Here is a 27,863-nt window from a genome sequence, read left to right on the forward strand (position 1 = left end):
GATGGGAATGAGAGAGAGAGAGACAGATGCAAAGAGAATAAATGCAGTGGAACATTAGAGGCAGTCAAGGAGGTCATGAACAATGCGAGAGCCACAGAGTTCCTATAAATAGTGTCCACGGTTGGACTGCACTTATTATTAGCTAATACAAATTAATGTAAATTAACCCATATGCATCAGTAACACTTGGTCTCTTTCTAAAGTCCACAGCTAACAGCTTTTGCGCACGGATGCGCCTCTCTTTTCCCTCTTTTTCCTAGTGCCTCCTCTGACACACACACACACACACACACACACACACACACACACACACACACACACACACACACACACACACACACACACACACACACACACACACACACACACACATATTAGGCACCCTTTCTCTTAAATATAGTGTAAGAGATTTTGTTTCGCGCTCAGCTCAACACACCTCTCTGCTTGAATGCACAAAACTTCTTACACGCACCATTCCCTCTAACGCTATGTGCTTTTCTCTATTTGTTATGTGCGGACAGCAATCCAGAGAGAGGCATCCACTTCCTGATTACGCGTGGTTTCGTCCCAGACACGGCCATCGGAGTGGCTCACTTTCTGCTGCAGAGGAAGGGCCTAAGTCGGCAGATGATTGGGGAGTTTCTGGGGAACAGCAAACTGCAGTTCAACAGAGATGTCCTTGAGTGAGTTCATGTCATTTCTCTGTCATCAGTCATCATTTAGGTTTATTTGATTAGGAAAAGATATAACTGACTTTATGGTGATGATAAGGCACCCCTAAAATATTCTCTCACTCACTTTGACACTTTTTTCTTATCTTATGTCAAGCACCTTAGATCAGTGAAACAGAAACTGCGCTGCAGTCCAGCATCTGGACTGACAGCAATAGATCTTATTAACATTTACAGCTACATTGTTTAGGAGCGGATGTGAGTTAAGAGGTACAGTGGGTCATCTACCAACTGTAGGGTCAGTAGCTCAGCTACTGCTGTCTGCCTATTGAAGTACCCTTGGGCAAGATACCGAACCCCAAGCTGCTCCTGAAGGATCCATGGGAGTATGAACATGTCCATGAATGTTAGACGAGGTGCTTAGGTATAGAAAAAAGTTCTTGTATGACTGGGTGAACGAGGCTCGTAGAGCTTTGAGTGTTTAGTACCAGTCTATTTAGCATTTACTCATTATAAAGTGAAAAAGTTTTTTTTGCTATTTGCCTATTTAATTTTCTCAATTTGAGTTAATAATCTTAACACAGTATTCATTCTGAAAATTTAAACCTTATTACACGGTTCTCTTCACCAGATTTAGATTGCTTCGTTGCTGCAAAACTGTAAATGCTCACAATGTTTCACTTCTGATTGAATCGGGCTTTAAGATTAGAATTCCTTCCTGACCTTGGAAAAAAACAAACTCATTCACATGTAGCTGAGGAGCTGACCCCGCTATTTGTGAGGGTGCCCCTATTTTGAGGAGACCTGAAAGAATCAGGCTGTATAGAGGCTTTTTTAGGCACTGAGTTCTTTGTGGTTTCTTTTTTTTCTGCCTCTACAAAGGTTTCAAGGACAAACTGGCTGCTTGTTGATATTGCAGAAAATCACTGTGATACCTTATTTGAGAAATGTCTGCAAATGATAACAATTTAATGATGATCAAAGCTCCTGCACATGTGTGCTTATCTCTCTTCTCCTTGCCAGTATTCTCACAGGAAAAGTCATTTCTATACATACTTTGCATCCATATGGACCTCTTTAAAGACTTTTTCTTTTTCAGGAAAACCTAATCTCACTAATATTCTCATTTAGGTCCTTTAGTAGAGTTTCAATCATATATCATAGTACAAAGTCCGATGGTACTGTTGCTTTATATGGCTAAGAAACTGAGGTAAATAAAGTAAAACATCTGTTAAATTTGGACTTTCAAACTTCAGTTATTTTAAAAGCTATCTCAAACTGAGCTGGTTTTCGAAAGCAATTACCTTATAAATGAGCGTACGCGCAAAACTCACTTGACATGTGGCACCAGTTTGCGGAAATGGAAGACATCCATGAAAACATGCTTTTGCTTAATGCTTTGACACTCACCCCTTTTTGCATCCTCCCAGTGTAGGCTGCAGACTGAGAACCAGCGTAGCGAGGTTTTCTGCTGATGTTGTTGTACAGACTGTAGAAATAGGTCACTGCACTGAACACACACTTAAGCACACACCCTCACTTTCTTTCAAAGAGACACACTTGTATGGACACAAATACACCCATGCACCTAAATGTACATGCGCAATCTTGTACGTACTACTCCCATTACCGCAGTCTGTCCTCAGCCTTTCATGTTACCTCTCTCTTTCCCATTGCCTCTTTTTTTTTCATTTTTTGCCATCTCATCCCTCTTTTCCCACTATTTTTGGACTCTTTCTTCTCCACTGATATTTGCACAGCACGTGGGTATATGTGTGTGCATGTGCAAGCATGTTGTCTCTATGTGCATCATTCAGGTCAGTGGTTCTGTAATGGAACTATGACTGTAATGACGAGATTTGCCGTCAGCACTTGGGTACAGATAGTTTGTCTCAGATCCACTCGCACACTCACTCTGTTACCTTCTCACTACAGTGAAGTACTGAAACTAAACCCAGCTTCATTTTGCCTTTTTTTCTTGTCTTTCCCCCCCTCCCTCTCTGTCTCTTTATAGCTGTGTTGTGGACGAGATGGATTTCTCAGGCATGGAGCTTGACGAAGCCCTGAGAAAGTTCCAGGCCCATGTCCGTGTTCAGGGAGAAGCACAGAAAGTGGAGAGACTCATCGAAGCCTTTAGGTGAGACTGTCAGCTTGATCACAACCCAGCCTCACTGACTAACGGGCTCTGGCTTTGATTTTTAACAATGTGCAACACAAAAACAGTGCATCATGTGACCGAGCAGGGCTGGGTAGTGCACTCTGAAGATTTTAACAGGAATGGGCCTTTTGCTTGTGGCCACCAATACAAATCAGAAAAACAATGGCACACAACCAAGAACACACACTTTGGAATAAAATTGAAGCAAAAAGCTTTTTCTGATCTCGCAGCCTTGGGGTAGCAGAATGCGTCCAAGATGGCATACTAATCAGCTCACTGTATAGACATAGAAGAATCGGCTGTTTTTGCTGGCTTACTGCGACAGGCTGTGATGACAGCAAAGCTCTGTGTCATTAATAAGTTACACTGATTTCCTGTAACCTTTGAATAAACTCAACAGTGTTTGATCATCAGCCAATCACAATAGGGATTTACACTGCAGCAAAATCAGCGTGTGTTCCATCAGGACAAGAATAGATGCTTTGTTTCGCAGCTCTCTTTTCACCAGATGACACTTCCCTGGCCAAATCATTTTCTTTTTAGGCTGCTGGTGCATGCTGGGTAGTTGCGTGTCCATCCCATTCAAAATCACACATGAATATGTAGAAGTTTGTTACTCACCAAGATCTGCCTCAGTTGGTTTTGTCCTCATTTTGTGTTGAATCCAGCCCTGAAGTCACGCTAGTGTATGCTGCTGATAAAGGTCTTGAAATGCCAAGTGGAACTTGTTAGACTTACTGCAGTTTGCAGACTACACTTATACCTTTCCTACAAACTGTCTAGCTTTGCTTCTAACAAATACCTGGATGGAAACAGTTTTATTTTAAAATCATGCTATTTAACCTTTAACTGAAGCAATAAACAGATAGAAGCAACCAGACAAATAAAAGCTGCAACTTTGGTCCCCTGGCTGGCCATGTCCTTGATAAGTCCTAAAGATATCTAAAGCGTCCCCTCAGGACTAAAAATGCAATAAAAATGCCCTTCATTGTTTTCTATTACAGAGAAATTGCTTGAATTGCTCTATACATTTAATGTCCTTCCCTTGATGTACTGCTCTTTCTCTCAGGAATGCCCACACTGTCACCAGCATGACACGGCTTGAGTCAGTGGCCTCTTTGAACTCATTAACCAAGACGTCATTTTCCCTGTTCACACCATAACAAATGTTCAGCTTGTTAGTAGGCCGCCAACAAATTTCTGCATCCTCATTCTGACAAACCTTATGGCTGTTAATACAGTTTCCTCCTTCTTCTGTGACACTTAGCCCCAAGGGCGGTTTGTCCCTCTGAAGACATTGAAGAGCACACAGGCCTGTTGCTTTAAGCTGAATGCTATTGTCAGCATTCAAACATGTTCACAAAACCATGGTGTTTAGCAGGTAATGATCACCATGTTTACCATATCAGTTTGCATTGCTAAACAGCACGCAAGGCAAACAGCAGATGGAAGTACAGATGGTAGGAATGTCATTAGTTTTGCAGGTATTTGAGTTAAACCAAAATAATGGACAGATTAAAATGCTGCCTGACTGCACTACAAGTTTTGTCAGAGGCTCATCATCGACATTACAATTTAAATGTGAGGACCACACTGTTAAAAAAAACATCTTAAAAAAACGGTAATATTCCGGCAGCTGGGGCGCCAAAATACTACTGTAAAATAACAGAAAATAACTTTCTCATGAAAATACAGTTATTTTCAGTAATGAAAATAGAGTTTGTTGCGCTAATTTTACATGGGATTCTGCCTTTTCCAGTAAAATACTTTTATATTAGGATTTTTTCCTACAGTGCAGCCATACCTGCGACCTTGTGGTTGTTAGTTCACATTCATTGGCCGATGTTTAGCGTCATGTTATTATGTGTCCCAACATCCATCCTAGATGACATGAAATTTTCAGCAAAATTATAATTCAAATACTCCTTTAATTATTGATTATTCTCATTAATTTTCAATTTTTCCATAGTATTACATTTGAATTTAACAGATCAGTCTCTCACATAACAGACAAATATTTGTGAAATTATGATACATTTCTGAGTGTATTTTTACAATCTAAATATGCATATGTACAAAAAATATATTTAAAAAAACAAGTAAATTGTGTTTTACTATATTTACAGTGATGTTATGTTATTTTACCTTTGACATGTAAAATCACAGTCTACTTATGTAAATTTAATGATATTCTAGAAAGACAGTACAAAACTGTAAAATATACAGTAAGACACTTTGACATTACTATTTTGTGGAACAGCGCAGTTTCATGAAAACTGCTGATATACAATACTGCTAGCATGGCTAATGTAAGCATGCCAGAAATACAGCATGTCTTTCAGTGCAAGAACAAGTAAGTACAACTTCAATTAGTGATTTCTTTTCTTTCTTTCTTTTTTTAAAAATATATTTTCTATCTGCCTGTTGTATAACATTTGTGCTGACAGATTCATTCCTCCTGGACACGGAGGATACCATTCTGTCCCAAATCTGTAGAGAAATGTTCTGCCATTTCTCACAAGTTATTTTTTTCAGCTCTCTTTGCTGGAGGGATTTTGCTGTGCTGCGATCCTTTGCAAAATATTCCAAATGAGTTATCCTACATTCAAGTTAGGGAAATAATATATATATATTTATAGCCATGCATTCACTTCTTCCTTTAAAACTGATCGTTTTTTCTCTGACCTGTCCTTTCAAGACTGCGAGTCATCTTTTCTTTCAGTCTTTGGGTATATAAAGATGCATTCATAGAGCCATCTGTAAATGTCATCTCCCCTACAAGCTTGTGCACTCATGCATTCCCATATCAGCCTACGCCTACATCCATGTTTCACTGTTGGTGCTCTTCAGCCACTGTGGTATTTCTTGCCTTATTGACGGCAAGCATGCAGGATCTATCTGTATCATCTAATCTGACAAATGCATTTATTTTGCTTTTCTTTTAACCAAAGAATGTGCTAGAATTCATTGATGTTATTTTATCAGTTTTGCTGTTTTTGTGCCATGTTGTCGACAGTGGTTTTCTTCTTCGAAACCATTCCTGTCTTGTATGTACTGTTTGGGCATTTTTGAAGAAGAGTTTTCCATAAATAGTGTTCTGGTTCAGAGCACATACACATGATCTTGACCCCATTGAAAAGATTTTAATATTCATTTAATACAGAAGTGACTCCTGAGATTTAGAGCATCCTTTAAAGAGTGTTCTAGGCAGCATTTTTCAAAGAAAAGCTCTAACCGGATGCTCTGCTGTGAGGGGTAATATTTCTAACCTCATGTTGCACGAGACACAACCAAGGACAGAGCTGAGTCAGTTCCGGTTTTTACAGGGTAATTTGTGGGTGTGTTATTCAGTTAACCTGGAAATGAGATGAGTAATCAATTTTTTTGATTTGTGTTTTTCAGTTTGTAATTTAAACGTACGCCTTCTTTTCTGTTTGTCTTTAATTATTTATACAAATTAACATCACCTCAATGAAAAATATCATATTGTAAGTAGAAAAAATAGTACAGTTAACATAAGATGACTCACTGTTGAATTAATGCCCACGATTGTAAGTGAAGGAACATTTGATCCAGTGCAAAAATGTGGCTTGATCAAAGTGTCTTTAACACATCTAGGGAAACACTGCATGTCTATGACACTGATTAAGACACTACTGTTTATGAGGGGTTTGGCTACACTGACAGCAAGCACCACTTATTTATTTATTTATTTATTTTGGATTGAGACGTTTTTTAGATTCTAGATTTTAGATAATGTGAAAAGTACAGAATCCCCGGCCTGTCCATTAAGAAAAGTGTTCTTATTCCAAACAAGAGGTGGTGAGGGAAGAGAGGAAAGGGAGCAGTCATGACACTTCCCCTCGCTGATTCTGATTTGAGGGCCAATCAGAACACCCACTGCGGTCATCAGTTAATCACAGAAACACTCAATCATACATACTGAGCCTCTGGGTGCAGATTATAAAGTCATCAGTGATCTGAGACCACACTTTCTGGAGCTGGGAGTTTAGGTCAGAAATGAGCGGGCTTTATCGGGACTGCCAGACATCCACTACCATATCTGTTACGTAACACTTGTTATGTCATCTGTTTGAAGCGTGTTGTACTCTTGTCGAAAGCAGTTCTTTTATACAAAGTGGTATTTGTGCCAGCTGGCATGCAACTTTTATATGCAGATATGAAGATAAGCGATCAGAGCTAGTGTTGAAATAAACTGGTTACATAAGACGGAGATGTGTGGTTGAAAATGTGTGAATGAAACACAAATACACACTCATGCTTACCACTACCGATTTAGTCAACTGTTTGCTCACTCACTGAGAAAACATGCACACATATGCACTTTCACATCCATGCTCATGCCCATTTGCATGCATACGCTCACAGATACAGCAGAGCTTGCCTTGAATTCAGTCTTTGATTAATTTTTTGCAGCAGTTGGCAAGTCTGCTGATACAGATTCATCTGTGAGTCTGTGGTTTTGTATCTATGTGCGGGTGCCTGTTCTATCTGCAAGGGAGTTTGAGACGAGCAGGATCTAGTCTCTCTCAAACAAAGGCATTTCTTCTGAACTGTACAGCGTGATTGATACTCACTGAGTCCTCTGACTTCAGTTCTGGTTTGGAATGTGAGAAATGGCTTTCTGGTTGCACCGGTCTCAGATGTGACCTCTTGATTGCATACGCTCTTCCAAGTGCATAGTCCTCTAGAGCAGAGCAGCCCCTCTCCGTGTCTGCATCGTGCCTGACTGCAAAGATAAAAGCCTCCCGCCACTGAAATGGCCCACTGTGTAAGTGTAAGTGACAGTAAGAAAGAGAGGGAAAGAGCTGTGGAAGAAGGAGGGGTGGAAGTGAGAGTTTGTGAAGGCTGTGGGCACCAATGGGTCAAAGCAAGTCCAAATGCAGCATCTCTGGTTCCTAAACAAAATGGGGAGAATTTTCTTAGCTGTATTGCACTGTCAAATGTCTCTGCTGTCCTGTCTTTCATATATGGTGGAGTGACGGCTTTCACATTTGAGCTAAAATTAATTAGTGAGATTAGAAAGAGAATTATCTACCTTCAAATTACAGCAGGAATCTACTGTCTTTACAACTAGATCAGTGTGTAAGAATCTCTCTTAAAGATGTCCTGATTTTTTTTATATAGCATGAACTCACCAATCAGTTGTATGTGTGTGTGTGTGTGTGTGTGTGTGTGTGTGTGTGTGTGTGTGTGTGTGTGTGTGTGTGTGTGTGTGTGTGTGTGTGTAAATAACTGTGCCAAAGTCTCAAGCCGCCTTTTCCTTCTTCATATTTTGCTGCCAGGGAACCCAACCGCTTTTTAATTTTTTTTAAAGTGGTCTCGAGCTAGTAAATAGTTCCCCAGGTTTTTAGAAGGTCTTTCAAAGTTTTTCTTTGAATATGAGTACTGCTTTTTCACTCATTTTCAGTTCAGTCCTTGTAAATGACCACTTTCATTTTCAGCCATTAAGCCATAAAAATGCACCTCAAGCACAAAACTCAAGGGATGAATCGGTTTTCTGTCTTCACATCACAGGTAACCTATCAAAGAACCAATTGATCAGTCTACAGCAACTGAACACTATCTGAAGGTTGTTTTTCCAGGACATAGGAAAAATTCAGAAAAGAACTGACACAAGCCCTGAGCAGTGAACCTGACTGCTGAGCATCATCAGAAATGGTCTCAGTGGAAGGATGGCTGTCAAGAAGCCATTCTTAAGGAAGGAAAACAGGAAGAAAAGTTTGAGGTGTGGCAAATTACCCAAGAACTGGACTGAAAATCAGTGGCTGCAAGCCTTGTAGAGTGATGAATCCAAATTTGACATTTGGTTCAAATTATTGTTAATTGTACAGAGGTCAGGAGAGAGATACAGCTGCGAGCGTCTACAGCCATCTGTAAAACATGGTGGAGGCTCTGTCATGGTTTGTTTAGGATCTTCTAAAACTTGATGAAATTATAAACATAGAAAAGTACAATTAGATATTCATCCACCATAAAATACCGTCTGGAAAGCATCTGATATACAACGTCTGCTTTTCAGCCTGGCAGTGTTTCCAATTTCAATGCAATAAAAACATACCTGGGTAGAAAAACACAACATGTAACTCTACCAGTCATGAATTAACAGCCTGCCCAGAGTGTGGTTCTCAACATTACTAAAGCAGTGTGGGATCATCTTGACAGAGAACAAAACAAGAGGCAGACAAAATCTAAAGAAGAGCTTTGAATATCCTTCAAGAAGCATGAAGCACTAATCTTGAAGACTACTTAAAGAAATTACAAGAAAGCTTGCCAAAGAGAGTGCGGCAATTTTGAAGAATAAAGGCGATTATTCTAAATATTGACCTTCAAGCTTGTCAGAAACCCTGTTTTTGAATCATGTGCTGTTTTTGCATTCATGCTTACCCATTTCACCTACACATATTTCCCATTTTCTTTGCACCAAAAGAAGAAATGAGGGGTGGTTCAAGACTTTTGCACAGCACCGTATTTGTAAGAAATCCACATACACAAATATATAAATGCAGAGCATATATTTCTTATGTTGTTTGTTAATTTTACACTTGACGAGTGCACGATAGGCTCACCAAATCAAAAATCCATGCATCGTATTACATTGCATGAATGCAAGTTAAAAATAGCCATAACAGGACTTTGACGTCATGCTGCATGAATATTATCCATGTGTATGTAATAAACTGGCATCTGAGTGTGATTTCACGTCATCATCATTATCATCTTGTTTTTTCATTTAGTTTTTCCATGTATTTCTGTGCTGCTAGGACATTTTTAACACACTGCAATGAACACAAGTATTAAAATCTGGCATTACATTTTTGTGATGTTTTTGTTATGACAACAAAATTGTGGTGTCTTGCAAACACGTAGCAATGCCATTCTGTTAGAAAAAAATTCACCTCAATCTATCCCGTCAAAAGAAATAATACTCCTCAGGATTCTGTCTGACTAATAAACAGGATTTCAGTATTGTTGCGTCAGCAATGCTTAATGTTCTCTGCTTTCAAATACATAACAGAGAAGTGTGTGACCTCCACTGAAAAAAATATAAAAATATAACTCCTTTTTGTCCTCCACAGTCAGAGGTACTGTATGTGTAATCCTGACGTGGTGCAGCAGTTTCACAATCCAGACACCATATTTATTCTGGCCTTTGCTGTCGTCCTCCTCAACACTGACATGTACTCGCCCAACATCAAACCCCAGCGAAAAATGGGCCTTGATGACTTCATACGCAACCTAAGAGGTAAGAATGTGCTCAAACTGCGAGGCAGAGAGTATTTTTCTACAGGTTTTACTCTGCGTGCCATGCGAGAGCTAACTGTCCCTGTGGGCAGAGCTGGCATAATGAGCTGCAGACATGTTTCAACATTTATAGCAAGTGGTTTTATCAGAAGGGCACGAGCACTGGTTATAAATAGTAAACTTGTTTATACATACGTGCCCCTCTACTGTAGATCACTCACAGTGGATTGGTGTGGTGGAAAGAATGACGGTGAAGATGAAAAAGAGAGCAGATGGCAGGGGAAGTCAAAATTTTACAGCAGGCACTCTCTTATCGACCTCACTTCAACCTCACTATCAGGCCCGTGAGTGACAGCTTCTTGAACTGAAGTAAATTACTCAAAGAGGCTGTGGTTGGCTGCCTATGCTCGGTACCATCAAGGAAACCATCATCAGTGCGGGAAGAGATTCCTGATATCCTTGACTCGGAGCGCTGCCCCAGAGGCCGTGGCGGCGGCCCATTTAATTGAGGCTCACTTAGCGTGAGATTTAATGATTTGAGCTTGGTTTTCCAGAAGCAACTCATCGCCGCGGCTGAGCTTCCCATTGCTCTGAATGTTGTCTCCATCCAAAGGTTCAGCAGATTCATATATTAACGGCAACAATGGCCTAAGGAAAAAGGATTTCACTGTTATTTGTGCCTTTAGTTAACAGAAAAATCTATTTCTCAGTCATTACATATTTTTCCTTCATATTATCTTCTACAGCTGAGTGTGCTGCTCCACAGTGATAGCGGAACAACTGCCAGGATACAATGTCAGCACACACACACTGCGATAACGGCACATTTTCTGATTTCACAGCTTCAGATCCTACAAAGGAATAAAACTAATTTGGCATTAAAATGTTGGGTAAAAGTGATACAGTCACACAGTTTGAAATTCAGATTGTTAAGTTTACACTCAATCTCAAGACACCCATTAACTTCCTCTGTGTGTTTTTCCCTCTAATACTTCCATTAATTTGCACATTAGAATGAGTCACAGTCAAGTCTGTGAGTAATCAAAACTTTTGAGATGCTTATTTAATTTCCAGCCTAAAGAACTGTTATCTGGTATCTGATTTCAAGTATTGACTTCACTGTCTGAAATCAACCCAAAAATCAAAAAATGGATTTTTTCCCCCCATTCTCTGACTTTCTCTGTGCTCTTGATACTATTCCTGTGTTATCTCCTCTCGTACCATTTGTGGATATCTCCTCTTCAATCTGGATATCAAAGGTGATGTCACCTTTCTAATGTAATTTATTTTGTCACATTGACCAAGGACAATGTTCAGTTTTGCAGGAATAAACAAGGACTGTGTATATATTGTTTTAAACTATGGCCTTGAATGTACAAATGTGCACAGCTGCATGCACAGTGCATGCAACAGTCAATAACTGTTGCAACGGTGGTGAGATATTTTACATATGATGTAAGTGTGCAAAATAAGGGGGTAGAGAACGCCCAACCAAATTAACCCTTTCATACATGAGTTATGACAACCTCAGTGAGGGTTTTTTCTTAAGTATTTTAGGCATGAAAAAAGATTTTTGAACTTCATTTTTTAAACATGTAATTTTCAAAGAGTTTTTTTTACACATCCACTTAGTCAGCCCACTGGGTGACCAGTGGGTGGCAGGGTATGGAATGACACATCAGTGTCCAATGTAGTGGTTTATGTGCAAGCATACCATAAACATTGATACAAATACAAGAAAACAGCCTTTGAATAGCTGTCCACTGTAGTGGCCACAATGCATGAAAGGGTTATATATTCATCTTTGGCCATCACATAATCCAACCAACAAGTAAAGACAGTTTATAATAAAGACAGGTTATAAGAAAAGACAGGTTATAATTTAGTCAGATTCGATGTTGTGTCTGAATCTGTTTTGCTGGCGGTGGTTGTGGGGGGAGGGGTTAAACCTATCTGTTAAAATGTGTATGGTGGCTACTCGTGCATTGCATGAACCCTTCATTTCTTTCAGGTGTGGATGATGGAGCGGACATCCCCAGAGAGATGGTTGCAGGTATTTATGAAAGGATCCAGCAGAGAGAGCTCCGCTCAAATGAAGACCATGTCACCTATGTGAGCCGTGTGGAGCAGTCAATCCTGGGCCTAAAAACTGTGAGTAATAGCCGCGTTTTTGTGCAAGTCCTGCATTTCCTTTTGTCTTTTGAGAGAGCTGTCTGCCCTTTTTTTGTACAATCTTCTTTATCTTATATCACGGATTATTTTGCTGCCGCCCATCCTCTGCTCTGTGCTAGCTGTCATCTTCATCTCTTTAACCTTGTCCAGATTCTCGCCGTGCCCCACAGACGTCTAGTGTGCTGCTGTCGTCTGTTTGAGGTGCCTGATGCCAACAAACCTCACAAACAGAAACTGTCTCAGCTCCAGAGAGAGGTCTTCCTTTTCAATGACCTACTGTTGGTAAGATTTTAACATTTAAAAACCATTAAAAAGCACTAGAAACCATTTCAGAACATGTAGTATGTGCCCAAATGCAACCAACCATATTTCCGTGTTGTATGTCTCTAGATCCTGAAGCTATGTCCCAAGAAGAAAAGCTCTGCTTCATACACCTTCTGTAAAGCTATGGGTCTCCTAGGAATGCAGTTTCACCTCTTCAGCAATGAATGTAAGCTGCCATTTTACACTGCAGCAATTTATTGCCAGTGCAGTCTCACCCTGTGCTGGAAAATGCTGAGCCATCCACAGCACTGTTGTCTGTCAATGTCAGTGTCAGGATCCATACTTTAAGGAACTGCCAAGCACTCACCAGTATACCAGTGTTAACACGCTGTTGTCAGTGTTACAGCAGATATCCTGAAGGATATATTTTTATTCTTTTTAAGATTTAGTCTTTTTAAGTTTTTAAAGAAAGAGCATTTTGCTTGTACATTCATCAAGATGTTGTCTATGTTCTACAAGAGCATCTTACTGTCAATCTCTTATGTGTGCTGTCAATCTCCTATCAACATTTGAGTCCTCGGGTGCATCATCGAGTAAGGTAACTTGGTGAAGCTCTGAGAATCTATAAACACAAATAATTCACTAAATCCATCTGGAAAGATAATAGAAAAGGTGTGTGAACTGAGAGAGCTTATGGGTTACTGGAAGGAAGAAAGAAAGGCTGAGATTATCTGTATTAGGTATTGATTATTGGATTATCCATTCGTTTTTCCAGTCACAGTTATGGTAAAAGCACTTCTGTTTCTCTTTGTTGGGGTTTCTCATCAGTCTATGCCCATGGTGTCACCATGATGAGCCCGTTTACTTCAGAGAAGAAGCAGCTGGTGAGTTTCTGCTCTCCAAGTGGAGAAGAGCTCAGGAAGTTTGCGGAAGAGCTCAGAGAGTCAATCGCAGAGGTCAACGAGATGGAACAGATTCACATCCAGTGTAAGGAGGAAAATCCTCAAAATCTGCAAAATCTATGTAAACAAATACTGATCAACCTATGTACGGCTCACTGAACTTTCCCTTTCTCATGCTGTAGGGGAACTGGAGAGGCAACAAGGCATCCAGCCACATAGCTTACACACTAACGGCGGGCAAATGGATGCACATACAGGACACGGCTCTCCCTCAGGTGCTGGTTTTGCTTGTGCAGCATAACAGAGAATATATTACTCATAATAATGCAAACATTGCTCAGGGGAATATAGGAAATAGAACAAGTTCTTGGAGAAAAGGTACATGAAAAAGCTGGTGAGAAAGCCATCACTGTCACTTTTGAAATATTAAGGAAAGACAGAGAAATAGCTTCAAAAAGATTGTCCAATTGACATTTTTACATTGTACACAGGTGTTAGAGACTTTCAGATCTGATACAGTCTCTAATTCAATAAATAATCATGATACACGGTCCTTTTTCAGAGAGAGGATGGATACCAATGTCATATGTTAATGATGAGGCTAGAGTGCCAATTACAGTTGTGGAAAAAATTTTCAGATGATCTGCAGTCATATGAAAAACTTAGTACACCCCATGATTCATTATCTTGAAGAACTACATTTTACAGAAATATGTTGAAGTTATGTGTTATCTGCAGTCTGGAATTTGACTGGGTTAGCCAATGTGTTGTAGATTTGCTGACGTGCTTTCTTTTGCATGTCCCAGTTTTGGCTGTTGGAGAGATGGCCTCATAGCAACTCTAGAAACTTTGGTATACAGAGAAGTTCATGCTTTACTCAGTGACGGCAAGGTCCCAGGTCCTGTGGCTGCAAAACAAGCCCACATCATAACATGTCCACTGCTGTGATTGAGCACAAATGCCTCAGACGTTTGTGCTGATACGGTGTATTTGGATATTACCAGTTATGAGAAAACTGTAGTATTAAAATATGAAAACATGACATGTTCAGTTGATTCTGTGCAAAATGTATTTTAAAAAAAATATTCAAGAACCATTTTTTAACTGAATGACAGTTGCCTGTATGAGAGTCTGTTTCTGACATTTTCGAAATTCTGTATGTGAAGCTGAAATCTGCCTGTTTTCCCCCACAGGCCAGGATGCGTACGATAAAACCGGCAACAACAACACAGTAGAGGTGAGTGCCAAAGCTACTCTTGTCTCCCTCAGGTAAGTATCTGCGTCTGCAGCTCTGTGGGTGTGGTTTTTATATGTGTGTGTGCGTGTGTGTGGTTGGACAAGGGCTGTGCCTCATCCTGACAAGAAAGTGTGCTTTATGCTTTGCTTTAAGAGAGCTCCACCTGAGGCACATCCTGACTATGCAGCCATAGATACAAAGGATGCTGAGAGGACTCTGGTGTAGTGGTGCTACAAACTGTCTCTCACTGTGCCTCATGAGTAGATGAGCAGCCACTCTACTCGCTATATAGCATTCCTTCTCTCATCAATTGCTGCTTGCCAGCCTTACTGTATAAGCCACTGCAAGCCACCATAAGCCTGGCTGGCTCCAAGAATACATCTACAAAGCCAGATAAGCTTGATACTGTTAAAGGTCTGTTGTGTGGTGTGCATGTCTGTACAACCAGCCCTTCCTGTAAGTAGGCGAAGTGAAAGAAGATGTTTTCTCTGTTTTATTCCTTTGCCCGTACTCCCAGCCCCCTTCTCCTCCCTTTCAATCAGTCCCTTAGATTTGTAAGTCACTGTGTTAGGGAGACACCACGCCCTCGGTGTCACCTCTTTCCTCGTCTGGCACTCCCTTATCTTTCAGCCTATCAGTCTGCCACTCAATGACCACTCCCTGTGTCGCACTCCGACACTCATAAAATCCAAAGGGTTCCCACCATAATTCCTTAAGAAAATCTCGTCTTACCCAGCAACCCTCTTCTCTTCCTAGGCTGGTGCGTGTAAATATGTGAACTCAAGTTTAAATCATCGAAGAGATGATCAAGAGAAAATGAGAGTGTGTGTTTTGCATGCGCTCGCTCTACATACTACCTACCTGCATGCCTGCATGCCCATGTGCGTAACACACCAGAGGGCTGCGTAGAGGCTGCGTTCAGGCTGGTAACTCCTCATGCGTTCTCTGACTGTTCCTAAACTAGGTGTCAATTCACAACAGGCTGCAGACCTATCAGCTGAGCCAGCCCAGCATTGAGTCAACGCCACTGGCTCTGGCTGCGCCACCTGCCCTGCTCAGCCCAGTCCAGGCCGGAGATCTCCGCCCAGAAACACTCATCCAGTGCCAGCAGATTGTCAAGGTGATTGTCATGGACCAGAGCGGGCGAGGACGGATGGAGGCATTCCTCAGCCAAGGCCCGGCCACCCATCAGCTCATCCAGTCGGCCCTGTCAACACCTGCGCGTGTCAGAGAGGGAGATGGGCCTCAACCCCCTTTGCCGCCACCTCCTCCACCTTACAACCATCCCCACCAATTCTGTCCACCCGACTCACCCATGCCCCTTCACCACACCATGCCTCTTACCCGCAGGCGCAACTCCAGCGGCTCCCGCAGCATCGTTTAGGTCATCAGCTGCGTAACAAACTCCCTGCGCCAGACAAGATCCGCACACTCACACTCAACAAACACATGCTGGAGCACAAGTCAGCTTACTTTGAATAGTAAGACAAAAGAAGTGCAAAAAAAAAAGTAAAGTAAAGATTATATTGTGTGACTTAAATGCATTCCTCAGAATTTATTTATAGTCTTAACTTGGCTGTGTGCTTTTTAAACATGGAGTAGCTTTGATGGTATTTCTGAAAGACTTTTCTTCTTTCTTTTCTCTTCAGCCTGTCACCTGGTAGCAGCTGTTGTTGTCTGTCTGGATTTCACGCTGTTGGGTGTATGGTGACTTAGCATTTTTAAATGTCGCCTATCCAACAAGTGTACGTGAGCTTGGAGTGTCAGAAAAAAGCACCCTGAAAAGACATGACATATCTTAAAAAAAAGGGGAAGGTTCTGTTTTCTTTGAGGATATTGATGTTCATGGCATCTCCCTGTTTTCAGTATTACCACACTCAGTGAGGGATCGTTTTGCAGCTAATCTAACTACTTTATACCATAATCATTTTCCTTCATCTCTGCATAATGTGAAGAAACAAGAGCACCAGCTTATTTGTTTCTCCATTTTCTAGGGAACTCATAATCAGTGTGTGTGAAAAAAGGCAAAGAAGATAAATTGCCGTACCGTCTCTACCACCTACGAGTTAGTGTAGTAAGCAAGGATGCTGCTACTAACTAAACTATCCTAAATTAATATCCTGATGACAATCATGATTCGGTGCTTCACTGTTGCATGATTTTCTAAAATTGAACAGATAGCAGATATCCTCACAGTATCTGTATGCTGTGATTCTGAAGTTGTGCTCTCACACAGCTCAGGAAAGAGTCTGCTGCATTGCAACATGTAACACTTTATCTGCACCTCTGAGTTGTACTGAGGGGAGAGTGCTTCTGTACTGTTTGTTCAGCCTGCTTACCCATGGGCAACAGGGAGCCAGGCTGGTAATTTATCCTAACCAAGGCTAAAAGAAGCCTTTCTCCTCCTGTCTATTTACTCCAAACAGGTTGCCTTGTGCATAGGGATGTTACCTTTGGATTTAGGGAAACCTAAAAAGAAAACATTATCCAAAAATCAAATATACATGTTTTCCTTATGCTTTATAGTGCTGTTTTTACATCTAGATTTTTTTTCTTCTGGTTTGAGTTGCTCAGTTGTGGACATGCCTGCCTTCTTTTGAATGTAATGGAGTTACTGTAGATAGCACTTGCCTTGCACTGCTAAAAGTGGAAAAAATGGCAGAAGGGAGCATGTATGACAAGAGGCATAACCATGATAGGATGTAAATAAGAGGTCCCGGTGCTGAGCTGTAATGTTTTGTACCTGAACACTTTTTTGGTTGGATGTACAACTCAATCCCCCCCAAAAAATTAATAAAAACATAATGCAACAGTTTGCAGATCACACAATCCCATATGATTATCTACAATATAACATAGAAAACATACTAAATGTTCAAATTGAGGGAACCGCCCCCCCGATAATGTAAAGATAAGGAATTTGATGGCAGCAATCCATCTAAAAAAAATGTTGTGACATGGCCGTGTTTACCTCTGTGTCAGCAAAGCCGTGTTGTTGTAATATTTCTGCAGTTTAGTGCACCTGCTGTAGCACTGTCTTGTTGATAGACGTGGTGGTGTCCTATCCTCTTTAAACCAGAGGATGCAGCGTCACTGTGCCTTAGTCCATTTTAAATGATCCAGAGAAGACTACACATTTTCTAGATCATCTTCACATTATGGTTGTTTAACCTGCATTTGTGGATGGCAATTTGTGTTCACAGAGAGTGATTTCTGGAAGTATTTGTGAACCCATGCAGTGATATTTACTGTATGATAGAATCATGCCTGTTTTCAAAGCAGTGCTGTGTGAAGGCCCATTGTGCTGTTAATGATGAGATATTGATAATCTTTACAATTTTACATTAAGGAACAATATTCTGAAAGTGTTCCACAATTTGTAGATGTTGTTTTTTGCAGGTCGGTGAACCTCTGCCATCTTTGCTTCTTAGAAACTCCGCCTCACTAAGATGCCAGCCATGTTACTGACCAATTAACCTTTATTTAGTATTATATTTGCACGCTGTTCCTCCCCTTTTGTTGATCCCATCCTAACTTTTTTGAGATGGGTTTCTGCCATCAAATTATAAATAAGCGTAATATTGTTCCTAGAATAATAAAATATCTCAGAATAAACATTTGTTTACACGTTTTTTAATGTGCTTATGAGATTTTCAAATCACTGCATTGTGTTTTTATTGACATTTTCCACATTGTCCGAACTTTCCTGGAGTTTGAGTTGTAGGCATCCATCCATTATTATATTCAGGATCAAGGGTGAGAGGCAGGGCACACCGCACAGGCAGCCAGTCCATTAAAGGGTGGACACATTAAAACTGCTCACAACAAGATTTGAATCGATCCGAAGTGAATTTTTTATTTACTTTATTTATTTATTTTTTGATAAATTGGATTTTGATTTCTAGAAATCACATTGCTACTAATTTTCTGATGTGTATTTTTGGTGCTTTGAGCATCACAAGACAAAGTGCCATCTGCTACCATCATACTCAAGAGAAGGCTTGATTTCCTACAGCTATACCTCCAAAACTATATTAAAATGAAGTAAAATGCTCTACACAGGGTTGACCCAAATCACCTCACTAGACCACATCTCCCCTCTCACCTATTTATATTCTCCTTACGCAATGAAAATATTATATAAGCAGACATGCACATGTGTACTGAATGTTAAATCAGGGGGAAAACTGAAGATGTCCGTGGAATAATAACTGATTTCCTCACGTGTCGTCTGTCTTGATGGTTTCGAGCCAGTTTGTACAGCACATCACGAATCATCCGACTGAGACATACCAAACACGTCTTGTACCTTTTTGCACCACAGAATATACTGGATATATTGTAAATAGATAATATAGATTTATTCTGAAAAAAGTGATTGCTTTGCCCAGTGTGTGTATCTACGTATGTATTTGTACAGAGAAAATCTAGTTTAAAAGAAAAAAAGAATATTATAGTTATTATAGTTACTATTATTCACATTTAATATCGGGGGGAGTCCTATATGTGATAAGAGACAGAAAACAGGCAGCTTTTATAGAATACGTGACATTATTACAGATCTACACTTGCCATTAAATTACCATGTCATGTTACTACAGGATTATCAAGAGATGGCTGCGTGTCATTTGTAAAGGTATGCAAAGGGCTATGCTGTATTGGTGAATACGTACAGTACACCACAAGTCACGCCACACACACACACACACACACACATGCACACACTAGCATAACAAACAGCTGCACATGTGATCACACAAACACGCAAACATGCACACGGCTGCCAAAGCAACAACAAATTTAAGCTTAGACTTACCTTTGAAACTGCTTGATTTCTCAAGTCAGTAACCCCACTTTGTTTACTGTAAACTCTGACTTGTACTATACCGCATGACATATTTTTTTTGTTTGCTTTTTTTGTTCGCTTTGTTCTTTTCATTTACAGTACACAGGAGGAGTTTGAGTCTACGTTTTCGTTATTATTGTCAGGGCATGTTTGCTTTGTTGATGTCATTTTCTCCTTTCTCTCTCTTGCTCTACTCCCTCTCCCCCCTTCTCTTTTCTACCCTTACCCCTTGCCTTCTCCGTGGTTGTCATGGAGATGCACCAATCTGCATCCTCACTGTGGAGCACTGTCATTAATCTCTGCACCGTCACAATATTTCTATAAAGGAGATTTCTTAAAGATCAACATGTTTACTAAAAGAATTTCTAATTTTTCTGTTTGAAGAGAATGAAAGAATAAAGTAGTTTTTACTCTCAGTCTTGCGTCTCCACGGTGTCTGTGTATGAAGCACTCTATGCCTTTCTAATGAATTAATTTGCAGCAGGTGTGCAGGGAGGATGGCGGAATGAAGGAGCTTATGGGAAATCAGTCTGACCGGTGTTTCGCTGTCATTCCAGCACACCTGGTCTGAACTCATTCATTAGAGGTCCTTCCACCAAGCCCCCTGCCCCCAAAGTAACACTGAATCTGAGGTGTCTGAATGTCATATGCGTCTGCTGTAGTGGTTCTCAAAGATGGGTCCAATGACTTGTGCAGGTACCTGATCCATATGCACAAACCTGTCCATAAAATCTGCTCTAAATTGTGCTGTAGTAATAAAAGACACATATCTACAGATGGGGACCATTTACAGAAATAATGCTATCATTTGGCCAATAGTAATCTCTTAAAAGCGTCCTTTTGCATTCCTCAGACATCATGGTTCATATTGACATGATATCATTGCATAGTCGCTGCAGATTTGTCAGTTGAAGATCCATGATGAGAATCACCAAACCCCAAATGAGCTCTACAGGATTGAAATCTGATGACTGTGGAGGCCATCTGAGTAGAGTGAACTCATTGTCATTGTCAAGAAAGCAGTTTGAGATGATATGAGCTTTGTGACACACACATACACATGGTGCTCAGCTGATACTAAGAGGCTGAAAGTGTGCCAAGAAAATATCCCTCATACCATTACGAGACACCAACTTGAGCTGTTAATACAAGACAGGATGGACCAATGTTTTCAAGTTGTTTTTGCTAAATTTGAACTCTACAGCAGGAGAAGCGGACACTCATTAAACAAAGTATTTTCCAGTCTTCTATTGCCCAGTCTTTGTGAGCATGTGCCCTCAGATTCTGCTGCTGTAGCCTCAAGGCTTGACATCAAGATTTGACATGTGGTGCATTCACAGATGCTCCACTGCACACTTTGATTGTTAAGAGTGGCTATTTGAGTTATTCTCCTGAACGCCTGGTAACAGCAAGGCCTTTTCTCCCAAAGAACTGCTGCTCAGTGGATATTTCTTCTTTTTCAGACCATCCTCTGCAAACCCACAGAGATGGGCTGTGCAGAAAAATTCAAGCAGATCAGCAGTTTTTATCAGACAGGCCCGTCTGGCACCAACAATTATGCTACATTCAAAGTCATTTAAACCATCCCTCTTCCCCGTTCTGATGTTCAGTTTGAACCTCCGCAGGTCGTCTCAAGCCGAATGCTTAAATGTTTCTGATGTGTGTGCTAATATGCAGCTGAAATGATGCATCCAACAAAGTGCCTAGTGAGTATATAACCACAGCCTTGGATTTAACGGTTATGTTAGCTATTAAGCTACTGCAGACTTCCCTTGTTGAAACAGCAAGACTCACTAATTTGTAACTCCCTACTGCAACGTCAAAGTGCAGACATTTGATGAAACAGTCAAGTGGAGAAAGTCTTGATTGTTTCTTTTATTTTGCAAATCACTCTTGAGAAAAGATAACGAACATCTCAACACAGTTATAAAGAGACTGAAAAGCCCCAACACCACTTTGGCTGAAAAACATTACCTTAAAAAAACACAGATGATATGAACATAATACATAATAATAATAAGACAGTGAAATCGATTTGTGCAAATACCTGTAGGCTTACACTTGTGATAGAGCTCTCACGATCAGCTCACAATTTCTCATTTATTCCTGTCCTTTCTGAACTTCTTTGTCCCTGCTCTTCACTTTTTTCCCTCGCAGTGTCTTTGGAAACAAGTGTTCAAAAGGTTCAATATAAAGAGGACTGTGCTGGGAATAGATTTTGAAGTGGACTGAGTGGAGTTCTTCAGACAGATCGTTGAGTGCAGATATTCATCTCCTGTTGCTCTTACTTTGGTTTGTGGGGATGGACCTCTCCATCTCCAGGATCTGCCCACAGGTCATGTGACAGTGACGCACAAAACCCCCCAAAGAAATCTCACAGATGTTCCTTCGTCAGTTTTTTTACATAGTGGTCTCCTCCCATTCCAGTTCAACATCACCTGAAGAGCAATAAAACCTTGTGAGGTGAGCACTGAGCTGCATGTTTGTTTGTTTTTTTAAGTATGACCTCATATATTTACCTTCCATGGCATCCAGCGAGTCCATCTTCTCCAGAGCAGAGTAGCTAACGAACCATATCGACTGGCTGTTGCCTTTGTTGTTTAGAAGTTCCAGCGTACTTTGGTGCAGGAAGATGTACTGGGCCTGACAGCACACATATGCATAGACATATTTCTGCTTATTCAGACCATATGTTCTTTTGCATTAATCACACAAAGAACAGATGTTGATATGAACAATGATATAGTCCTAACAAAAGAGTGGGAAAAGCAGATTAAGTTTGAATTGCTGTGGTACGAAGATTGTACCACTTGATTTATTTTTCAGAACTAAAACTTAACAGAGGTGATTTAAAGCCAGAGACATGTAAATTGGCTGCGCGTGAAAGGCTTTGCATCTCTGTGAGAAGCCATATAATGAACTGGTGACCTGTCCGGCCAACCCTCCTCAAAATTTCTTGCTGCTTTACGTGGCGATTAAGTGGTTAAAATAATGAATGAATAGATGGATGATTTGAGATGTGCAAAAATACTCTGGTATCTTAATGGCTGTGATGACAACACCTCTTGGTGGTTTTTGCTTTGGACGTTTTATTTAGTTTCGTTACTTTCAAATAAAGGATTTTGAAAGAAAACTTCAAGCACTCAGCAGTGCAGAAAAACTGGTTCTGGGTTGTCGCTCTGTCTTCTAAGATGACAACCAAAAACATGGTGAAAAACTACGTCCAGAAGATCAAAGTGAACTGGCCTGAAATTGAATCCCATCAAAAATCTTTGGGGTGAACTGAAATTTGAGAGATTAGTCAAAGCAAAGCTGGCTGGGATTGCTCAGGGAACATGATTGTAAATGACTGTAAGCTGTTATCCAGCACAAAACACAGCTGTCTATTAGCAATAGTCAAACTAGGATGTTTGGAAATGTGTTAAAAACTCCTTATTCTGTTTAACAGGACTTGAAATACTTCCCAACTATATTTCCAAATAATACTGTCCTTATCTCTATAGTTTGAACTAACAGCGGTTGTGTAATTCATGAATACTGAACTAAAGGCACCAGAATGATAGAGCCTATTAGCCAGTACAGGCCCAGTCTTTGACATTTCAAGTGTATTGTTTAGTCCTATGTGTGGTTTGAGTACTTGTGGCTTGTGTAATTAATAATAATTGTCATTCATGGTCTTTTTATTTCAATAGGAAACTGGAACTACGTTTGCAAAATCTGATTGACTTTTACAACAACATCAACCCTTTGATGCCATAAACACATAAGTAGCTCAAATCAATGACTGTAGAAAACTTTTAAAGTGTCTTTTTAAAGCCATCTGAAAAAGGCACTCTGCTTCAGAGTCTCAGCAAGGACATTTATGAGTTTGTAAAATAATCAATATGAATGATGTCCTCAGGCATTGTACTAATAGCTAGCCTGGCACACTGAAAACTGAACTCTCAAAGAATCATGCCTTCAGCAAGCACAGCTCTCGTAGCTGCAGACACTACAGGCTCAAATCCCACAGCCAGATAATGTTCACAAAGACGTGGAGAAAGTCTAGCAACATGAAAACAATTACACAGAAGAAGCACAGTAACCACAGCAGGCAGAGAGTCTATACAGGCACTGACAGACAAATCAGCAGTCCACAAGTAAACACTAGGGTAAATATAGGAAAGGTTCAAGCTGTTTCAAAAGAGGGAATCCTGCTCAGCGCTTGCTTTTAATCCACCGCCAGATCATTCCCTTTGTCAATACTAAAATTTTCCGAATATCTTCTGATGGGGATGAGATCACAGCAGGGTACAAAGTAAAAAGTAGGGCAGCTACATTTCCATTTGTCAGTCTTTGATGATTCTTAAGTTTATTGGAAGAACTTAGGATAAATAAATAAAAAAATCATATTTATTCTATTTACCATGAAGCTCACATGCAAAAGGATAACATACTGCTGCACTTATGGTAAACTTACCAGATTCTGTACCATACACATCCTCTCGCTGCGCAGTTCAGCCACCAGCCCATAAATATCGACAAAGTCATGATCTCTGACATGCTGAATAAGATGATCCAAAGCAATAAACACACCTGTTCTTCCTACGCCAGCGCTAAAGAAAATACAAGAGAGCAAACGCCATTATACTTTCAGCTGCACTGTTATACCACACAAAAGGATTTAGGTCTTATTTGTAGGTGTAATACAAAAGAGGATACGAAATTACTGACAGTGAAGCATTTATTGATAATCTGTTGATATGAGACTCAATTTTAATGACCAAAAATTAAATATTTTGCTATAGTTCATGCAATGTTAGTCTCCCTTACACGAAGCTGATAGCGTACCTGCAGTGGACAACAATAGTGCTATTGTCCTGCCTGTGCATTCGGACAGCTTTGACAAACTTAATGAGTGTACTGCAAGACTCTGGAACGCCGTGCTCAGGCCACGATGTATAATTGAAGTGGCGGACCAAAATGTAGTGCCCATGCTGCAGGACAGGAACACACATAACAGGAAGTCAAGTATAAACTCTGTTTTTATGGCAGATTTTTTTCAGTGATAACAGAGATAACATTTATTATTTTTCTAACAATAAACAAATTTAATTAAAAGGATGTAGGCTCTCTCAAGCCATCAAACTACTGATGGAGAAACGTCAAAACAAAACTTTCTTAATGTAATCAGAAATGTAATTCCAAACTAAACGGTTGTGTGAGCATCCTCAATATGCCTGCACGTCTTACTACCAAAACAAGATGGTTAGTAGGCCTACACTCTGGTTTCCTATGAAACACATGTAGTTCTAAAAAGATGTAAAGCCTCCCCTATCATTCAGCTTTATTACATAGAGTTTACAAGATTTTTTTTTTTAATATTTTTTTATATAACATAAAATTCTGATAATTGTGATAATTTATCACCCCAAAATTGGGCAGTGCCACCATTACTTTTAAAATTCATATTACAGGTTCTACTAAGAAACCAGTGCTTTTGACACCAAGAGTCTCAAAAGACAAGTCTGAACTTAGAGCTCTCCTTATTGGCTGTAGGAAAAATTATTTACTGCTCCCAAATTCCTATAAAACTGGAAGAGCTCGACATAAATACCAGTTTAGCTTGAAAAGGGTAGAGTCCCAACATTACTTTACATTCAACAGTGTCTTCTGATGGCTACCTTATGCACATCACTGAATCACTTTTTCCACCTGCACCCCTTAATAAAGCAAAAATGTTGTCTTTGCAGTCAGTGGATGATGCTGTTTCATCCATACTTAATTCAGTTTAATGCCTTTTTGTTCTTCATCAAGTTTTTCCATGTTATTCGCTCATCAATAATCCAGTAAACCTGTACTTTAGTTTGCCAGAAGTGTAAATTGTTCAGCCTGTTTTAATAAACCAAACTATATTCTTTGAAAAGGTTTTTTAAAGCAAACCTTTTCAAAGGTTCATTCATTAGAGGAGCTGGAGAAGTGGGGGCATATTAGCAGATGGTTTTTTGTTTTTTTTTATTCTTTTAAATCTTATTAGTTATTTTTGAAGAAAAGAGAAGTTGCTTTTTCTTTTTTAATTGTAAAAAATAAAAGAACTAAACTAAACAAAAAAAGCCAATTTATCCTCATAAAATAATAATAATAAAATGGCACCATGTTGCCTAGCAACCACTTATCAAAGAATTAAAATAACACTGATATAGTAGAGCAGAACCTGAGCATTGCAGGTGACTTGTAAAAACATGCAATTTTTTAAGTATCTCCACTTTCCCATTGTTTGGTCTATTGTTTGCACAAATAGACCAAACAATACTGTATCATTGACATGAACTAATATTACTATTGCATGCACACATATATTTCAAGTCATGTGTGCACTGTAAGTGTGCATGTGTGCGTGGTAGCCGGTGAATGCTCACTTGACGGAGGTTATTAGCGCCATACCTTTTCTACTTTCAGAGTTCTGATAGTCCAGTCAGGAAAGACTTCCTCTGACACCTTTGAGATGAGAATGTCACTAAACACTGACATCGGCTTGTTGTCTTCAGGCCAGTACTTGTGACATCGAATCTGAAATGTCACCCACACCCACACACACATACATCAGCTCTTTAGAGCAGACATAAGCATCCAGGGAATGAAGCCCAAATACTGGCTTGTACTCTGAATGCTAATAGCGGTGATGTTTTTTTTCTAACAGTGACAAATCTCTCATACGCACTCTGCCTTTCTCATAACATTGAGTGAGCATGGCGATAGTGCGGGTTCCCGTTTCCCAGATCATCCTCCAAAAATCAGCCACAGTGCCCGGCAGAGGGCCCTGGGTGGCTATGAACTCATTGGGACACAAATAACCCTACAGACACAGAAAAAAGGAGATGGGGAGGCTTACATCTACCCTTATGTATGTGGATGTCTATCTGACAGAATCGTGACTAACTGGTACTCACTGAGACAAAGCTGGCATTGATGTAGTCTGAGCCTGCAGTGCCAGGTTCAGACAGCAGTTTCACTCGGTTGTTATTATCTAAAAACAGTACAGGGATAATAATACAGCTGAATTTAAATATATGAAATGCGACCACAGTGAAGCAAACAGCAATGCGAGATAGGAAGAATTCTGGTACGTTGTAGGCGCAACGGCCTTGAAAAACTAATTTCAGCCTGGCAACATACAAGGTTTGATGTTTGGGAAACGATTTTTGGACTTGTTCCACGGCAGGTCAGCGTCTGTAGTGGCCAGGTCCTGCAGCAGCTTTGGGAGTTCCTGGATGGACAAAATATAACACATCAGTATTCACAGAAACACACAAAGGTCAAGGCTACAATTTTTGCCAAAGTAAAATCAAGGGCCACGAGTGAGTGAAAGATAAAAGTAAAAACAGGTGACTACTCACCCATTTCCTGCTGGCAAACTCAAAAATAAAACTCACAATCCTTTTGACTTCAGAAAATATTATCTAGTATGTATGTAAATGGTAGAACAGGTTTAGTTTTAAAATTATGCATTACTGAAACATCTAAGGTCAAACATTAGTGAATTATCTAATGTATTAAATGTAATATAAACCACTAGTTTTTCATTTTCTTCTGTATTTATTTATCATTGTATTCATTCATTTTCCATGTATATCTTAAGATTTTCATCTACTGTATTAACACTGCTTTACAAATCTACTATCGAAATCATTTTGTATGTTTCTGTATGGTTAAAACAACCAGTACCCCCAAGTTCTTTTAAAAAAATTATATTTTAATGCTAAAATATAATTATTGTTATTATCATTGAAAAGCTGAATAAAAATAAAGCAAGTTTGATTAGAGTGACAAATTACAGTTATTTATTTGCATTCCTAAAGAGAGAAAAATTGTTCTAGTGGTTGAATATTATGATTCTCTGAGAGATCAAACTTAGAATAAAAACCTGAGTTTGTTATTTTGTTGCTTTGCCTTTGTATTTCTCGACAAATACATCAAATCCTGTAACCCAGTAACCCAGAGATATCACATACATACTCATTTTATGTATTCACGTGAAGATGTAAACAGAATTATTGACCAACTATTATTAAAAAAAAACAGTATTTTTAAAGTATTTAAAGTATCAGCAGCATTTCTGAAGAACCTAGGCATTTACCATCTAGCTGGTGTTGATCAACTAATAGGTGAAATCTGGATCTAATTACAGAATGACATATTTGCATGAAGAAGCACAGATGTATAAAAAAATGCAAAAAGACTTGTAATTAATAAGGACAACTTAATTGAAGGCAAAATTGGGGTAACTTTATAAAATGTTCTCTATATTAATTTTTAATAATCTGTTAATAATCTACATTTAATGGCATATGAATGTATATACAGTGGG

The 27,863-nt window shown here is 39.7% G+C and overlaps 2 protein-coding genes across 4 annotated transcripts in view; one reads left to right on the forward strand and one right to left on the reverse strand.

The window, feature by feature from the left end:
- The window catches only part of iqsec3b (IQ motif and Sec7 domain ArfGEF 3b), a 34,377-nt gene extending 14,445 nt beyond the window's left edge, over positions 1 to 19,932 (forward strand). The window contains exons 6-16 of one of the 3 annotated variants that reach the window (XR_006054933.1): positions 522 to 683; positions 2,686 to 2,808; positions 9,930 to 10,096; positions 12,107 to 12,246; positions 12,418 to 12,549; positions 12,658 to 12,757; positions 13,360 to 13,518; positions 13,616 to 13,708; positions 14,627 to 14,670; positions 15,635 to 16,151; positions 16,320 to 19,932. Coding sequence is in view for 2 of the 3 variants with exons in the window: in XM_014337043.2 (XP_014192529.1) it covers positions 522 to 683; positions 2,686 to 2,808; positions 9,930 to 10,096; positions 12,107 to 12,246; positions 12,418 to 12,549; positions 12,658 to 12,757; positions 13,360 to 13,518; positions 13,616 to 13,708; positions 14,627 to 14,670; positions 15,635 to 16,054 (1,540 nt within the window). In the remaining variant the exon portion in view is untranslated. Of the gene's footprint in view, positions 1 to 521; positions 684 to 2,685; positions 2,809 to 9,929; positions 10,097 to 12,106; positions 12,247 to 12,417; positions 12,550 to 12,657; positions 12,758 to 13,359; positions 13,519 to 13,615; positions 13,709 to 14,626; positions 14,671 to 15,634 lie in introns of all 3 variants that reach the window. The other 2 variants (XM_014337043.2, XM_005933073.3) reach the window with 2 other exon arrangements.
- Positions 19,933 to 21,042: 1,110 nt separating this feature from the next.
- The window catches only part of ptprq (protein tyrosine phosphatase receptor type Q), a 47,511-nt gene continuing 40,690 nt past the window's right edge, over positions 21,043 to 27,863 (reverse strand). The window contains exons 52-59 of the mRNA XM_014337042.2: positions 26,672 to 26,762; positions 26,446 to 26,522; positions 26,217 to 26,351; positions 25,940 to 26,065; positions 24,347 to 24,492; positions 23,976 to 24,111; positions 22,036 to 22,159; positions 21,043 to 21,954 (exon numbers count right to left, since the gene is read on the reverse strand). Coding sequence (XP_014192528.1) covers positions 21,917 to 21,954; positions 22,036 to 22,159; positions 23,976 to 24,111; positions 24,347 to 24,492; positions 25,940 to 26,065; positions 26,217 to 26,351; positions 26,446 to 26,522; positions 26,672 to 26,762 — 873 coding nt within the window. The 3' untranslated portion in view covers positions 21,043 to 21,916. The remainder of the gene's footprint in view (positions 21,955 to 22,035; positions 22,160 to 23,975; positions 24,112 to 24,346; positions 24,493 to 25,939; positions 26,066 to 26,216; positions 26,352 to 26,445; positions 26,523 to 26,671; positions 26,763 to 27,863) is intronic.

This window comes from Haplochromis burtoni, unplaced genomic scaffold, assembly GCF_018398535.1.
Source record: "Haplochromis burtoni strain Fernald_Lab_line unplaced genomic scaffold, NCSU_Asbu1 Contig_164, whole genome shotgun sequence".
In the NCBI taxonomy this organism is placed as follows: Eukaryota; Metazoa; Chordata; class Actinopteri; order Cichliformes; family Cichlidae; genus Haplochromis; species Haplochromis burtoni.